General features: G+C 36.9%; 1 protein-coding gene across 4 annotated transcripts in view; it reads right to left on the minus strand.

The window, feature by feature from the left end:
* Positions 1 to 17,825, minus strand: part of TULP4 (TUB like protein 4) — a 167,758-nt gene that overhangs the window by 53,496 nt on the left and 96,437 nt on the right. For all 4 annotated transcript variants that reach the window (XM_064509097.1, XM_064509094.1, XM_064509095.1 and 1 more), the window contains 2 exons: positions 10,900 to 11,028; positions 10,077 to 10,238 (listed from right to left, as the gene is read on the minus strand). In XM_064509097.1, coding sequence (XP_064365167.1) covers positions 10,077 to 10,238; positions 10,900 to 11,028 — 291 coding nt within the window. The remainder of the gene's footprint in view (positions 1 to 10,076; positions 10,239 to 10,899; positions 11,029 to 17,825) is intronic.

Here is a 17,825-nt window from a genome sequence, read left to right on the forward strand (position 1 = left end):
ATCAAATTAGACATAGTACCAAACAGTCATTTTTGTTGCTAAGTGTTAGGTGGGAAAGTGCAATTAATTTTACCAGCAACCAATCAATCAGGCAAAGGATGTCAGCTGATACTCAAAGTACTCACATACACTTGGCAGTCTCCAGTATTATTCCCAAGCTAGGCTTTAGCTATTTCCTGAAACATAGCATAAATGTACTCTGCTCAAGCTAAAATTTCTTTCACAGTTTTAAAAGTTTGTGAGTTGCTGATGGGTTTTTTCCCCCCCTAATTGAAAATGTTATTACTTAGCAACAAGTATTGCACTCTGGACCACTGAAAAGGCAACACAGAAAATATTTCAGAAGCAACGTCCCTGCTGTTTTTAGTTTCTTAATACAGATTCAAGAAGTCTCTGGTTTAAACTGTATGCTTATGGGAGAAAGCCCCTCAACTTCTGCATTCTCCTTCTAGGTTTTGGGTTTCAGCAGAGAAGGGTAATTCAGCACAGGCAGGAAATACATAGAATGGGTGAGGCCAAGTATAATTGAGGCAACATGGAGATAGGCTGAGTATTAAACTGTTACTGAAGTGAGGCACTGAAGAATGATTTTCCTCCTGAAAGCATGGAGAAAGCAAGGAAGTACCAATTAATTGCTTCTCAGCTGATGTAGCCTTCCGCAATGCTGGAGTGTCAGAACAGCTACAAGAAACTGGCTCTTGGATCAAGAGCAGAAAGCTCAAGTTAATCCAGGCAAGATGAAACACTGGTAGAAATGGTTTTGAAAAACAGAGAGATACTGCAGCCTTCTTCCATTAATGACACACAATTTCTGTGTCAAAATAATGGAAAGACCATGTGATACCATTTTCCAAAATTACCATCTTTCATCTCCAATTTACTATTAAACTTGGCCTTACTTTCCCAGACAAGACCTAGTGCAGAAGCCCATAAGTCGCCTCCTCCAGATTGAATCACCACAATCTTCCTTCCCCATGCAAAGGATTCAAACTATTCACAGACTTGAACATATCTGACCCAAGTTCAAGACTCCATACTGGCAACAACGCTTGTTATTAATTTCCAGAAACTTAATGGATCAAGTCCCAGAGATATTAAAGTTTAAATTAACTACTCTGGCAGCTACATTTCTTTTGAACCAAAAAGATCACAAAGCTCTGGATGAAGCAAATTGGTCCTGGGGCCAAAATATTTTCAGTCAGGCAGTTCCAGAAATAGAATAGTCTTTCTGACACAGACTGTTTCTGACAAATGCTGTAAAACCTCCCCAGTTTAGAAAGCTTTCCTCTGTAAGAAATAAACTTTTGACTCACATGCCCTCTCCTGACCAAATAAAAGTTTGAAGGAACAACTAAAATAAAACAAAATTCCTATCTTATGTAGGACATCTTGAAAAGAAAGCAGATTTCTGCAGGAGGTGCCACTCTTTCCCTGAGTATGTGCTGCTGTTTTACACAGGTGGACGGCACATCTGCAACCAAGTTCTTACTACTTGCTTCACAGCTGAAGCATAACACAGGTTCAAATAAATATTCCCTGCCCTAAAGAACTTAAGACTTCAGGCTATACATGCGAGTCCTTGTACATACGTGCCAGCAAGGTGAGAGGAGAGGCAGCCTACTTCTTCCTTCCTGACATGTCCCACACAGGGACTGGCCACGTTTTTATTTGCATTTATTTCTATTTTGCTGACTCAAACACTGCCACTCCAAAGATGTAAAACAGTATTGGACATGAAAATGCTAAGTGGATACATTAACTGAATAGCATAATGAGCCTTTACCTCCTTCCTTAAGCTCTGGTTTGTCATTTCCATCAACATCCTTCCTTTCCTGACTAAGAGAAAGATGTGGTACGAGTGCTCAGAGCTGAATAAACCTTAGATTCTGGTCAACTAAGACAAGGATATTGTGACCTATCAGAGTCTCACATCAGACCAGGGTACAGTTGCAAGGTGTACTTTTTGAGGGTGAGCTGTTTATTCTAATACATTTTGCATCCAAGGGAATGCAGAAATCCATTCACCCATTTACTTTTTGCAGGAAAAAACACCAAATATCCTTACGCCATCTACAAGAGACTCCAAGGATGAGCAACACATTAAAATAGCTGTTTCCTTTCTTTCAGCAGAGTCCTTAAGGGAAATTTTTCTTTGCAAGACTCATCTGATACAACGTTGACATGAAATCTTCCCAGGAGCCCCTGAGAAAACATGAACCACGACACTATCTGCATGCAAACATCCCCCATCTCTTAGGCCTCATGACTAGAGCAAATAGCATTGTCTCATCAGCTCTCTAAACATCTTGCCACTATGGGCTGGATAAAGAGCATTAAGGGAAAGATTAGACAAGGCACGGATTAAGCTAGTACGAAGAAGAAAGCACACTGCAGCATCATCTTGTTTCTTCAATTATCTTGCTCAATAATTGTGCATTATCTGTTAGGGTTTCTGACAGAAAAAGCCCTGTCTGGGATAAACCCCAGAGAGAGATGCCGAGGTCCCTAACGGCACACACAAGCCCCAGAGGCTCCAGGGAGAATGTATTTGGTTTCTAATCTCCTCAAAACAAGAGGCAAAGCCTACAGAATCCTTAGCTGAGTAATCAAATTTGTGGTGTAGCTGCACATTGCTAGCAACTAAAAAAAAAGGTACAGTGCACCGAGCTATTTAACTCTTTTCCTTCCTTCTTTTGGGAAACTATTCTCAGCAGAATGATGCATGAACACTTACTTGAGACCAAATGGCTAAGGAAAGATCATGTTAATGAAACTACATATAGACATCAGAAAAAAGAGAAATCTATTATTTCAGAAATAGCTGCATAATGCAGCTTTAAAACAATATAATAAAAAGATATGGAGAGAAAGAAAGGTTAACTAGCACTTAAAATTCACATTACTTTTTTTCATAAAATCTGTCACTATTACGTGGCATCGTAAAAATAAAGTCACCAAGCAAAGAACAAACTGTTACTAGTTTTCAGTATGCATAAATATATACATCAAGAATAGTAAAGTCTCAGGGAAAACATTTAAACATTTTAAGTATATACAGAAAAACCACATATTTCATCTATAAAAGGATGCAATAGGATAGTAAACATTTGTAGAATTCTTAGCAGGAGCAAGCAGAGATTATTAATTTTAATGGCAAGTCTATCAAAAAGGCCCGAAATGCTTCTAAAAATAGCCCAAGTATTAAGATAGTTAAGCTGTGGTAGGTTTTGTTTATCCATTTGCTTTATATAACAAACAGATTTATCTTGAAAGACAACCTGAAGTCTCCTTTCCACGTCCTCTTTTTCCATTTTAATGGTACCATTCAATTATGCAGCATGTAATCTTAAAATCTTTATACACAATTTAACCATTGTCTGCAGTCCTTGTGGCTTGAATAAACTGCCTAGTTAATTAATGACACTTATTAAATGCTATAAAAAGCCTGCAGCCATTTTTCCCAGTAATTTGTGTAAATCATCCATCAGTGAAAATAGGTCTTTCATTTCTTTCTCAAAGATTGTAATATCTTACACTGCAATTTTGAGTGGCTCTAATCACTGTAAATATATTTATGAGACCATTTGATAGTCTCTCCACCCAGAATTGTTGGGAGAAAAGATGCATTTCTGTATGTTAAGACGCAAAAATATAGATATTTCCCGGCATTTTAAAGGCTCCTTTATGTGAACCTAAAAAGGCCCTTAGTAGGAACAAGGAATATTCTAATAAAGACCAAAATCACTGCTTAGACTCTCAAATTTTACAGTTTGTAGGTTTTTTCATTTTCTCCTTCCAACACTCAAAATAATTAAGGTAAATATTTCCCTATTCCATACCGTCCCAGTTGCCTGTTTGTAGCTCTCTTTCATCATTCTGTCAACTTATTAGAAGACTGTCTTCAAGATATTTTTTTTCACACAGCTAGAAGTCTGAGCAAAAATCAATGTGACTACTACAAAATGACAACTGCCTGAATCAAATGTGTGTTACAGCACCTGATTAAAACCAAAATGGTAGAGTAAATGGAAGGCCAAATGCCTTGTTCCAGAACACCAGGCGAAAGAGCACATAGGTGAGAAGATGATATCTGGGCACAAGTAGATGTAACATTTTCAAAGATTTATAACTCTCTTCTTTGTAAGTCATGTTCTGGAAGCTGTGGTAAGGCCACCATTCCTTCTTTCAGCTTAAGAGGTGTTCAAAACAACTCTTCGAAAAGGGGGTAGCAACTGTGAACCATATGCTACTGATGAAGATGAGATGATCCCAAAGTGGACTGTACTACAATGGCAACGGATTTATTAAATTCCCTGCAAGGACTAAAGCCACACCAAAACTCTTTATGGAAGCTGAGAGATAAGTTTGCAAAAAACCTGGTGCCACTTATAATCATTTGACAGTGCTTCTTGTTAATTATCTAATACTTCTAGGCCAAAGGTTTGGAGCTGCCGTGCTTCCACCTGCAGTGATTTGGGGAAAATATTGATCTGACTTAATTTCATACTGCAAAATTGTCACTATGAAAATTGATGTCTCATGAACCTGTATGGTAATCTGCATTCATCTTGCTGACACGGCCTCTGCATAGCCCCCGTTAGATCAGACAGAGCAGCTAAAGGTAAGTTCAGTCATCTAATCAAGATGTATTACCTTGGAGAATTTGCCTTAGCTGGGGGGAATATAATTTTCCTTGTTTACAAAGAGGAGATAAATATAGAGTATGAAAATTATCAGCGGTAAAACAAAAAGAGATTAATGACAAGAGTGTGTTAGACAGGACTAACAGTGGAACAGAGTTGCTGATTTAACTTGCGAGGCCTCTGAAGTACGAATCACGCATAGGTTCTGCCTCTTTGCAGCAACTTGGTACAACACGGCATCGATATTAATAGGAATATGAAAGACACTAACTGCCATGTTAGTATATAGAGCCCACCTGGTCCAGTGGCATCACTGGAACCAGAAAGCAGAGTTTTCCTCTCCCTCATATTAAGCTCCTTTCTGGGTCCAGGATTCCATTTTGAAATTCAGGGTATTCAAGAGTGAATTTAGGAACTGAAGCCTGCCTCTGTCTCATGGCTGTCATGAAAAAACATATTGAAGCTTCTGTGGTTGCTATGGGAGAAGGGATGGCAAGTGCTGGGAGCAGGAGTGACTAACAATGTAGAAACTGTCTTCCTGCACAGCTACTGCAAACTACACAGGATAAAAAAAACCCTGAAAAAATACAGGCCTTCTGCACCCTGCATTTTGAGACAAATCATTTTCATTTGCTTGCAAAGAGTCAGTAAGCACTATTGGTTTCATAGGTTAATCAAAATGTCCTTTCACCTCTTTTTTTCCAATGTCTCTAAAGACCCTGCAGTGCACACAATACCTGTTCGTAATGCTGTGCTTGTTCTCTACTCCACTGCAAGCAGAATTTATATGATTAGGCACAGAGAACAGCTTCAAACTAGGGGTCTATATTTACACTTTCCTTATACTAACGCACATTATATTGTGATGGAACCATATATGACAGTTAACACATTGTACCTGGCAGGATGCAAATTACATTAGCTAACTGTTCGTACACTTATTTTCAAAGGAAATATAAGAAAGTACACTGGTAAAGTTCACACATACCCATTATCTGTCATATCCAGGTCAAAGAGAACCCTGAAAAGTCCCTGACTTCCCACAACTAAAAAGCTTAAAACAGGAAAAGAGGAGGGAAAAATAGAAACGGGATCATACAACCGTCAGAAAAGTCTAATAACTTTCACTAGCTGAGATGCAGGGAACAAATATAGATTAATAGCACCTCTTGGGATATTAGCTACAACAACAGAACATGGCCTGTTTGAGGAATTAAAATGTATTAATTCATTTTAACCAAGGCTTCCCTCTGTTGGAGAGTGATTTCCTTCCGATTCCCTTTTTGGGAAGAGAAACAGTGAGCAGAAACCACCTCAGTGCAGTCCAGGGGGTTATACTATACTGCCCTCAGCAAGAGGATAATCAGAGCCCTCTACAGTTCTTATCCAGTTCTCTGACACTGCGCCTTTCTTCTGTCATGAATAGAGATAAGCCTCGTTACTAGGTAAAAACATAACAAACCCAAGAAATGGAAGCTTTCGCAGTCCACTCTAACAGGGAGAAGGAGGGCTAGAAGGTGAGGCAGGGGGCAAGGGAAAGGTAGAGGATGCCTGAGGGCGGCAGAAGTTGATAGCAAGATGTCACTAGGAGCTGATCAAACACACAGGAAGGAAGATGAAGCACTGGAATGGTATTTTATATGATTTGTTGCCTTAGGAGAGAGCTTCAATTATTTATTGACATTGCTTCTATAATTATAAATAAACCATTAGGCTAGAAAAAAATTCAGGTTTTTCCCAGTTGGGAATTCATTCAATCTACTTTGTACGTACACTCCCTCTTTCCAAACAAGCATGGTAAGAACATGACAGTCCTGTGGAACTGTCTCAAGGCAGGGTACAGGATTCTCCTGTATCATCTAGCAGTTCAAATTCATTTTTCATCCCTACATGGTCCCAGGTAATTCTTCTCACCAGAAGAAATACTTGCATGACCCTGAGGAACCAAGTCTTAAAGCTTCTTATAGCCCTGAGAAAACTGTTTCAAAAAAAGAATCTGAATCATTCCTGAATGATCCATCAGCCCAAGTTTAACACAAGTGTGGCACACTGCTCAAGACACAGAGGACCCAGTCTTCCTATTGTGTGCATTTGTGTATTACTTGCAAGAGTCCCTGGGATTATGGGGTTCTGTGCCTCAGCCAGAAGTGTGCATGGGTAACAAATTATACAGGTGCAGGAAACACCTAAAGCCCACCATGTGCAGGACAACAGATGTACAGTGGAAGTGACAAAAATTAACTGCTAGTCCTTTACAACAAACATGTAGAATCACAATCAAAAGGCCTATGTAATGAATCAGCTAAAGAACCCACACTTCAACGTGCAGACTCAAGACCTAGGTGTGAACCACAGCAAAAATCTGTTGGTGTCCTTCACTGGTAGCATCATCTCATGACATATGATGCTGAGAAAGAAAGTGCTGCAGCAAACCAGATTGTATTAACTGTCTTATGACTCATAATAGGTTTGTCCCCAACATACAGTGCAGAACTCAAGATATCATGAAAAACCATCAGAGCCACAAAATTATGAATCATATCATTCCCTTCCTAAAAGGAGATGCAGAACAAATACACCTACGATTAATAAAATCAGCCAACGACTCCCTCAAGGCAAAGTACATTCCAAATTATTTAAAACACAAAACCATATGTTCAACTTCAACAGACCAACACTCAACCCTGGCCATCTCTCCAACTACCATCCTGTCTCTAAGCTCTCAAAAGAATTTGGGAAGTATTAACTATGGGGCTTCAGCCACAGATGGCATCAGTCACTGTCTTGTTTGTTTCACGTACAAGCTTACATCAGAGAATAGCAGGAAGACAAGGCCAGGGGCCACACATGCTGTCACAATCACAGACACAGTTAAGAGTTGGACTCTCTATTTGCAGTATTTGACACCAGTATTGAGAGCTCAGCTATATGACAAAAACAAGATGGTTAGTAATGCTGCAGCTCCAGCCATTCTTTTCCTCCAACAGAAAGATGGTAGGAGGAATTTCTCCTCCTCTTGCAGGGGCTGCTAGATGGCAGCGTTGAGGAGGTTCGGCAAGTGATAGGCTACTGGTGTTGAACAGACACACGGGAGAGAAGATGGAAAATGAGAACTGGAAGAAAAGATACGGATGAACATAGGAGAGAACAGAGCGAGAAAATTTAAGAAAACTAGAAACTGGTGTGAACAAATGTAATGCACGTGGAAACTTCCCATTTTCAAAAGAACTGGGACTGAATTTCCCATTCCTTCTCCCCAAAAATGAAATGGAATTCCCAAACTAATAACTATTCTGGCATTTTAGACAGACTACATCAAACAAATTTTTATGAGGACAATAGAAAATTGATGCTGAACAATAAATTATCATTGGAAATTTAACTTTCAAAGCTAATTTTGTTAAACGTCACGGCAACATGGAACGTATCGTTTTTCAGGAATGTTTTCAAAAGCAATTTTCATGGTGTCAGAGGGGTGACATAAAGAATATCATGAAAATAGAAATTTAAATTTTGACGTTTATCTTTCACTCACTGCACTGACAAGCAGATTACATTACGTAATATGGAAAATGCTGAAGCTACTTTAGAGTAGTCTGATCTCATTTGCACAGATATAAATCTAGCTAACTACTGGAAGAAGAAATATTAGATAAGCATGCAAGCTAGCAAGAGCATCCATTTCTGTATGTGCTTGTGCATAATATATGCAATGCCCTTTTTTCCCAAAAATTTTTATTTATATTTTTAGCATGAACTGTGAGCATAGTCTCTTGTCTTGTGCCTTCAAAGACAAATACACCTGAATATGTATTAGAAGATCTTTTCTCTTCATCAGCTCTGGAGAACAGGAAGAATCATCACCAGCTAAACATGCAAAACCCATGGTTTGGAGAGCTGTGCAGAGCAACATGAAGTCCATGCCTGTTTTTCATCTCTATTTCAGTGAATTTGTCAGCAGCAGAATCTCTTAACTCAAGCAAGTGATTTTCACACAACTGGAACTGGCCATTATGTTTGTATGTGCTTATCTGGACACTGAAGAAATATTTGTTTTCTGGAATAAACACTTACAAAGCATCCAGATTAGAAAGTACAAACGTACTGGCAAATTTGAACTAAAGGCAGTCAGTCCTCCCACATGAAACACTCGAGTGAAGATATTTCCAAATACAGCAGTGAACTGCAAGTGCGAATCACACAAAGGGGATAGCCTCATGTTTAAAACATAGGAGTGAGAGCTATTAGATCTTGGTTTCCCTTCCTAGTTCTGCTGCTTGTCTTTTCCTCTTGATCTTCAGTAAATTATTTATTGTCAAGACTTAAATTTCCCCAGATTCAAAAAGAGGCAGTTAGACTCCTTGGCTTGAAAGAGCAGTGTTGTAATAATTAATTCATTATTCTTTCCAGAGCACTCTAAAATTATTAGAAATAATAATTTTTGCTGCTGTAGAAATGCATATTATCAGTGCTATTATATTCCACTTGCAATTCCCAAAATAACTCTGCATCTTGTAGGGATTTATAGTATTCTAAATCAAAGTCAATGATACCTTGGAGTCTTAGACCAGCACCTTTTTATAAAGGTGCAAAGTGAAGGTAGGAAAATAGTCCAATCTTGAAAATAATACAATTTCTCTTTGCACTAGTCTACACCCATCATTTCTTTCAGTACTATATTATACACACATTAAACATAATGACAGCAAGCATGTGGAAGAAAAGACCACTCAAGTAAGTTCAACAGCTGAACGGCAAAGAGCCATTGTAAATTCCGCAAATGAAAATCAGTGGGCTAGCTCAAGCCCCACTATAAATGGAGACATGACCAACATCATATGCCTCATTAGAAAAGCAGTAAAGAAGAATTTTATAACTGGCTTTTTCAAAGCTCAGCAAGTTTTGAATTCAGTGGTTTGAAAAATCACCTTTTCAAAACTACTTTGTTTGCATAAGGATGAGAGGGATCTTACAGGTGTCTCTGACAGTCAAAATCAATTCAATCCACTTGCTCATCTGATGGCAAATATAACTGTGTCTGTGAATTGGACTGCCTTTGCTGCAAGTGCAAACTGGGCAGCTGTACAGTGAAATGACCAGTCAGATATTTACTAGGCAATGCTGTATGTCTGCCCACCTGCATATTTTCAAGATAGCTGAATCAATAGATTAGGAGTACAGTTCCAGATTCCTGTCTCAAACTAACTTTGAAATGAGACTGCATGTGAATTGGGGTGAAAAGTGATGATAGGTAACTTTTGGTACATTAACATATTTGTCTAATGACGGGATGAATTAAATTTTCATTATCTGTGGGAACACTGGTTTTGAGGGAAACTGTTCTTATAAACAACTTATTTAATAACTTTTAAAGATGTATATTCCATAGCATATCAATATGAGATAATTAATAGCCTCTAAAAGCCCCATTACCTGTTGGTCATCTGGAGTCCATATACCACAGGTGATCTGACTCTCTAGGTTTATTTCTGAAGACCAGTGTCTTTGTCCACTGACTGAACCGACCAGCACAAATCCATCTCTATAGGAGATAAGTGCTTGAGTCCCATCATGGCTCCATGTAAAGTCGCTCACCTTAATGTTTTAAAGATAAGAAATATATATAATGTCCTTATAGCAGTTTTTATTATTCTAAGACAGTACTGTACAGAACCAGATAGAACTACTGGCAGTTATCATCATCTACAGTTTAATCATAGGGCTTTCCCCCCCCCCCCCCAAAAAAAGCTAATGCACTATCAATGCAAGGCATGATAACGTTTTCTTAAAAAATGCATTTTGTACACAAATAAATGGGAGTTAGAAAAGGATTTAGAAATTTCATAATTTCATTGTACCCTCATACACTGAAAAATAACACATGTCCAGAAAATACAGTCATTGGAATACTGAATAGATTTAATTGAAAGAAGTATATTTTTGCAAAAACAACGATGGGTGATTTACTCTCGCTTAATACTTTAAAAAGAAGGCAAAAGAGGACTTCAATACCACAGAAGCTTTTTGCCCACTGCGGAATTTTTAATATGCATTTGTGAAAGTCAAAACTAGTTGGATAAAGTAACTGTCCTTATAAAGTGTCTTTGTGACACTTCTTGCCTACTCCCTTCAATAAAGAAATGTTTTGTTTTCCTCTATGCTTTCCTAAATGTATACAGCACTGTTCATCTTCCTCTTCATTTTAGGTCTCTCAGGACTTGATCACTCTTGACTAAGAGAAAATATTCACACCAACCTGTGCCCCACGATCGTTCACAAGCTCCACAGACCATCTGCCTTCATATTGTATCCAAACAAATATTCCTCCATCTGCATCGCAGGTTGCTAGCTTCTGAAATGGTTCATTCCATCTCACCAGCACAACCTAAAAAGATTACAAACAAAAACAGCATTACCAAAACCATATATAGTGCTAACAACGATTTTACAAGAATCAGTTAAATAATACTGCAAGACAAACAATGCCATGTTTAAATTCTAAATAAGATCGATAAAATAGTGATTTTCAGCACAGCATGGGGCAGCTCTCAAGAAACGGCTGAACTCATTTTATGATGATTATCAGGCAACGCAGAATCTCTCACTGTCAAGCCTTTTCGGAAGGCATCACACGCTCTTAAATAAAAACATACTATACATTGCAATGTAGGACTTCATTATAGAAATAACAAACCAAAGGCCCCATATAAACCATCCAACATACTTTCAAATGATTTCCCTCATCATAACATCAAAGACTATCAGACTCTAGGTCAAACTCTGAACTCTGCTAACTTCAAGTGAAGTTAAATACACTGATACCAGATTGAGTTTGAATACTCAAATCAACAGTGACATGAACAAAATTCTAGAGTCCCAAATTATTAAAATACAGAGATTTCACAGAAATGTTTGCGTGCAGAAGGAATACATTATAAGCATATAGGTTGAGGTTGCACTTTGTGCCTTCCCTCTAAATAAGGATACCACAGATATTTCAAAATTCTCTTTCGATTTATTATAAGTCACATATACAGAGCCATCACTTCCTCTACCCAGAGGCAAAATGCAACAATTATGTAATTGTATTTGCCAGTGATACCTGACAGTATTATAAAAGAAATGAAGAAAGTACCATAGGTAACAAGGATAATACTATAAGATCTTGATCTTTAAAGGGTGGGAGCAGCCATGGCTAACAATGACTCTAAACAGAGTTGAAGATACATATCACCACTGAAAGTCAGACCTCTAATGCTTAGACAACCCCCAGACTGGACATCTTATAGATAAAACAGAATAAATTGCTAGAGGAATACAGCAACAAAAGATAAAACTAATTGCTCAAATAATGTCATGTTTTTTAATTAATACCATCAAAGATGCTACTATCAGTCTTAAAATTGCCCTTTTTTCTCTGGCAAAGATTCAAGACGAGCATATGATTTTACAGATTAGACATACCAGTTGACTTCATGATATAAATTATGGATAAAGTGACAATAGTTAAGTTGATGCGCCTTGTCTCTTCTATTTTAAATAGGATCCTTGTTAAAACTTGAAGACAAATTTTGATTCAAATTCTCTACTACTTGTATTTTCTTTGAATTTGATAGAACATCCAAGGATACATTTAAATGTAAACAAGATTAATTAGAGCTTCTTTCCCTCCATCCCAATTAGATCCAAATTAGTAACTTCCAAAATCTCTGTCTGATGAGCTACAAAGGTCAAAATACCAATAAGCTGGTGGCCTTAAGCATAATAAATATACTAATTTCATCTGTAATTATAAAGCAAGACAATGACTTCATATGCCTTGTGATAACATGTCCATAAGGAAGTAATTTTGTAACAGCATTTGAAAATTCAACTTTTTTAAGCAAATGTTACCATTTTATGAGGTCATTTTAAAGACATTTGTCATTTACATTTAACATCTGACCGCAGGTGCTGACTTCACAATTCCTTTAAGTATCTCCAGTTTCATTTTAGGACACTTAGCATACCTGAAGCAGACATAAAGAAAGTAAGAAGGACTGTCCTAAGTATAAAGATGGCTTTTGGCTTTAATGTTGGCTAAAAAGTAAAATGTATGAAAATATGCCCCATTGATACCACATTTAAATAATGCATAAGCTTTGTACTAGCTTGCTGCAAAAAGGAATTTTACTGCCAGCCCATAAATCCAAAGACATCATTTCTTTCACTAACAGCTTCAACTCACAGAGGCCCCATTTTTACTTCTGTTATTTTTATGGTTCCCTACTTGCCAGCTTAGTATCTTCATACAGCTACTCAGGACTAAACTGTTTTATGTTGTTTTGAAACACCATTTTTTATTGTTTTATTGTCAACTTCATTTTAGAGAATTACATTTAATTAATACCAAAGGTGCCAGAAACTCTACCCAAAAACTGACTATGTATTTTAAATGGCATGAATACAGCAGAATTAGCAAAGAAGAAAACCTTTGAAACCCATTCTTCATGACAAGTTGAGGCTTTCTCTTTACGACATTGCTGTAAGTTTCACACTAGACATTAAAAATTATTAGGTTTATACACAAATCATTTATTACTTTTTCATTTGAAAAATCAAAACCAGACATTAATGCAGGTGCTCCTGATACATGCTAGGACTTCAAATAAGTCATCCCCATGCAAGAGAGAGAGTTGTTTAAGCATCTGCATCCACCATAGCCTTAAATTTGGGTGAATAATGACAACAACACACTTTTATCTTTTGCTGTTTTTACTTTTCTAGAACGACAGGGATATTTATCAATGAAAGATACATTGTACGGAAACCATCAGGATTTCATAAGAATATATATTATAGTGCAAGAAAGGCATAACTCACTAGGTGAAACAGAAAACACACAATTTCAATTTTTGTTTCCTGTAAGGTTCTCAGCCCATTAATGCCAAACAAAAACCCATGCAGAGACCAAAGCCCAGAATACAAACACCATGGGGGCTGTCACATCCACCTCCTATCGAAGGGTATGGAGTCCCAGGTTGAGAGCACTTCCCTGAAAGAGCAGCTCTGAAGATGCTTCTTTCCTTTCTCCCACAGAGTCCTACTACACAATAATGATCACTTCTGCATCCTCAAGGGCTTTTAACAATATCAGCGTACAAGAAAATAGGAACCTCAGGTAGAACCAACTCTTCATCTCCATCTCTTCTGGTAATACTTAGGATGTTTGCAGTCTAACAGACATTCATCTCAATTACTCAGCATGGCAACACCTTCCAATATGTACGGGACTAATCACCAAGCTTTGCTAGTGTTCACCAACTCAGCAGTGAAACCATACAGTGGCAAAGTAATGGCTTAATAATAAATCATGGAAAGCAGGTAGCGCAGCTTATTACCAATAGATATTTCTTTATAGCTAAAGTTCCAGACTAAGTAAATTATCTAAAATACATAAAATATGTATTTTATGTAAATACACATAAATATAAACTCACATAAAATACAACTCACATAAAATACAATCTTTTCTAGTCCTATTTTAGATCTCCGTTATTCATTTTAATTTCGTCTAATAAAGACGACTCCTCTAGCAGAAATCTTTGAAAGAAGTGGTTAAGCATAAAACTGTAGCTTGATGTTAAGAGCACATTAACGCAAATAAAACATTTTTGTTTCAATTTGTTAAAATAATAACTCGAGGTTGAGAAAGGAAAATTCTGCAAAAACTTCAAATGCTTCTGCTTGGGGAATTTGAAATGGATGTAATGTTTTCCTCTCTGAAATTTTCACTTATGAATTTTCTCCTGGAATTTTTATACATATGTTACAAATGTTGAATGATTATTATAGATTTTTTTAAATATAAAACTAAGAACAAGAATCTGGAACACAAAAAATGCATGTTTCTGAATTCTTCTTTCCAAATGAGACAGTTTTTGTGAAAAGAATATTCTGATTAAGGTTCATTTTCCATCAAATACTTTCATTGTAAAAATTCTGACCAGGTCTAGGGAGAACCAAGCCACCCACTCAGAACATGAAGGCATCTGCAGCCTCAATCACACCCCCAGCTAGAACCCGCGCACTCAGGTAACTTTGATTTTTTCCCATTCCTGGTCAATAAGACAATAGTTGGTGAAATCTTGGCCCCTGTAAGTCATGTGGTAAACTCGAACGGATTATAAACTCGATTATATCTGGAATTAGTAACTATCTTCACGCTTATCTTATCATCTTGGATATCTTTATGCTATCTTCCTTTTAGCCTTCTCACAGTTACATTCTTATCTAGTTGTCTTCGCTGGCCAGAGACAATTTGTTCTCCTCAACATAAAAAAACTTAATAACATATTAAAAGAGAAGCCAATTAAGAAAGAGAAAATATTTTTAACTTGATTTGGGGGACTAACCTACGAGGATATGTTTCCTTATACAGTATTAAGTAAGCGAAAGACATCATTATTCTTATTAGAGGAAAACAGGGAATGATGAATCAGCCTGTTTCAGATATAATGAGAGGGCTGATCAAGTTGCCTAAGGATGCTGTATTTCCAATCTATCTAATACAAAACAAAAAGCTTAATGATACAGCAAAATAAGGACTTCTAAAAAGTTCATTAAAAAAGATTGCACCCAATTTTGATCAGGGCATGCACTTTGAAAATACAAAACCTAATGGGATTACACAGCATCACTCCTTGCAGCTTGGAAGCTTAGTTAAAAGAATTAAAAAGAAATTGTGGATTCCCCCATGTTTTCTGCTGTGAAGGCACCAGCTCAATATTCATCTTGGTTTGTACCAACCATTTCTGTTCCACTCAGAGCAATATTGACCCTCACAGGGTCAATGGAAAAGACAGGGGAAGCCGCTATTTCCTTACATGATTCCAGGTCAGATTTCTGTTATTTCCCCTCCTTAGGTGTTTTCTTTCACACAGCTTGACCTCTCTACATGCACTTGAACAAACTCTCTTTAGATCATATTTCATTTCTTCTCACTGCCCTTGAATTTCACTGCGCCTTTTTAATAAAACATGTACATTTTAATTTGTTAGTCTCCAAATTTCCCATTTTCTTCTCCTGCCCAAGAGCTTCTAAATAAAATACCGGGTTATTAATCTTCAAAATTCTACTTTGAAACATCTACAGTTAACCATAAACAAAACTCTGCATTCACTACCAGTGTTATAGACTAATCAAGAATGAAATAATTGATAACACTTTTGTAAGAGAAATGTTGGGCAAACAAACTACAAACTATAGTTTATGAACCACAGTTACTGGAACTCACTTCACAGATGCTATTGGGAAAAAGCTTTGTGATGTGGCGATGCAAACAACTGTATTGTTCTAAGTGAAAAAGCAACAGGCAATACTTTTTATGATTATACATTTAATTATGTTTTAAAATTTCCATTTTCATTTCATTTTATTCTGTCTAATGTTTTTTGGCCCATTTCTACAAATGAGAAAACAAAGTCCAATCAAAGTCCAACCTCTGGCCTTGGAGACTGCCAAATTTCTTAGAAAGACACTGCCACAGAAAGACCATCATCCAGCTAGCAATGTTACTATTTATTAAAATTTAGACAAGGAATTTTGAGTAACTGCATACTTTTGGATGGGCAAATGTGATTTATAGCAAATGCAACTTCTTCCCAAAAGAAGCCAGACTGTGTGATTTAAATTCATTACACCATACAGCCAATTTTATTAAATTGTTTCATATATTATGACAAAATACTAGACTTTGCTTAAATTTACAGCATTCTGAGAGCTTTTGTTATTCCTTAGTTCACCATAGATTTTGGAGGAGATGGCTGAAAATATTACAACAATCAACTTTCGAAGAGCAGAAGTCCTTGATCCAAAATGTCATAGAATATTCATTATTGAAATCTTATCTCTGTGGTTCTTAAAAAATAAGGTATATAATTGCTATAGTGGTGAGGGACAAACATCTAAAGAAAATAAATGGATAAATGGCAAAAGCAATTGGTTTCCAGAATTCCATATCAAATTTAGAATGAGATGACAGATCTTATTACAGAAAGGGAACTACACTCACTGTAATTGCATTTCTTTCTGTTTCTATTCTCCACCTGTTTTACTGGAGAGCAGGCATATGCTATGAAAGATACAGGTGGTCTTCAACACTGATTTTCACTTACTAGCATAGGCTGTGGAGCTCTGCTAATGTATGGACTATTGCAGCAATAGAGAGTAGAGAATACTTGACAGAAAATATTCAATCACAGCACAATTGGCTATACGCAGAGAACCAAGTTCCTTTATCTGCCATGAGCACTTCTGAAACTACAAGTGAACTTTGAGGGTGCACAGGATTTGATGCATTGTAGTCCATTAAGCATATACAGCATTACACACAGAATGCAATTGCTGGCCTTTTTTTCCCTAATGAATCACATTACATTTCTGGTGCTATTGAGAGTGATGATATGAATCAGCCTTCCAAGCAGTGAAGGCAAAAGACCTGACTGTTTTGAAGACAGAAATAGAGAAACTAATGAAGGAGGTTATGTTGCATAATGCCTCCAATAGCAGAGCACAGGATTCAGTAAAAGACTTCTTCCAAAACTGCACTTCTAAGAAAGTACTTAAGTTGCACATCCAATAGAGATTTAAAATAAAACACAAAATGCTACAACCACAAAATGAATTATTAGTCATCTCTAATACACTGCAGAGAGATAGAGTTGATAAAAGCAGAGCAGAAATGGAATGTCTTCAGCTTTTCAAAAGAATTACTTAAGAGTTGAAACAAAGCATCAAGAAAGGGAACTAGAAAAAGGTATCTAGAATCAGAGTATTACTTGTCTGCTGTACTAAGCAACCATATTATGCAATTGCCTAGTAAGCAGATGGAGCTCCACTCATATTTACAAATATACAGAAATCATGCACATAGTGTGTATAGTATACGCAGCACACTAGCCCAGACTATGGTTTATTAATGGCAACAAAGATGAAGGGATGTGTAAGCACAGATATCAAAGAAAAAGGATAAGTGCTCAGCAGGAACAGAAATGAAACGTAAGAGCAAAGGGTTCAATGAAATCAATAACCACGTTTATTTGTTAATACAGTCCAGTGTGTCTATATACATAATATACATAGATCTATATCTCCATATAGCGCATGTATACATGTATATATACATTCCATATATATGAGTGT

Source organism: Dromaius novaehollandiae, chromosome 3 (genome assembly GCF_036370855.1).
Source record: "Dromaius novaehollandiae isolate bDroNov1 chromosome 3, bDroNov1.hap1, whole genome shotgun sequence".
Taxonomy (NCBI): domain Eukaryota; kingdom Metazoa; phylum Chordata; class Aves; order Casuariiformes; family Dromaiidae; genus Dromaius; species Dromaius novaehollandiae.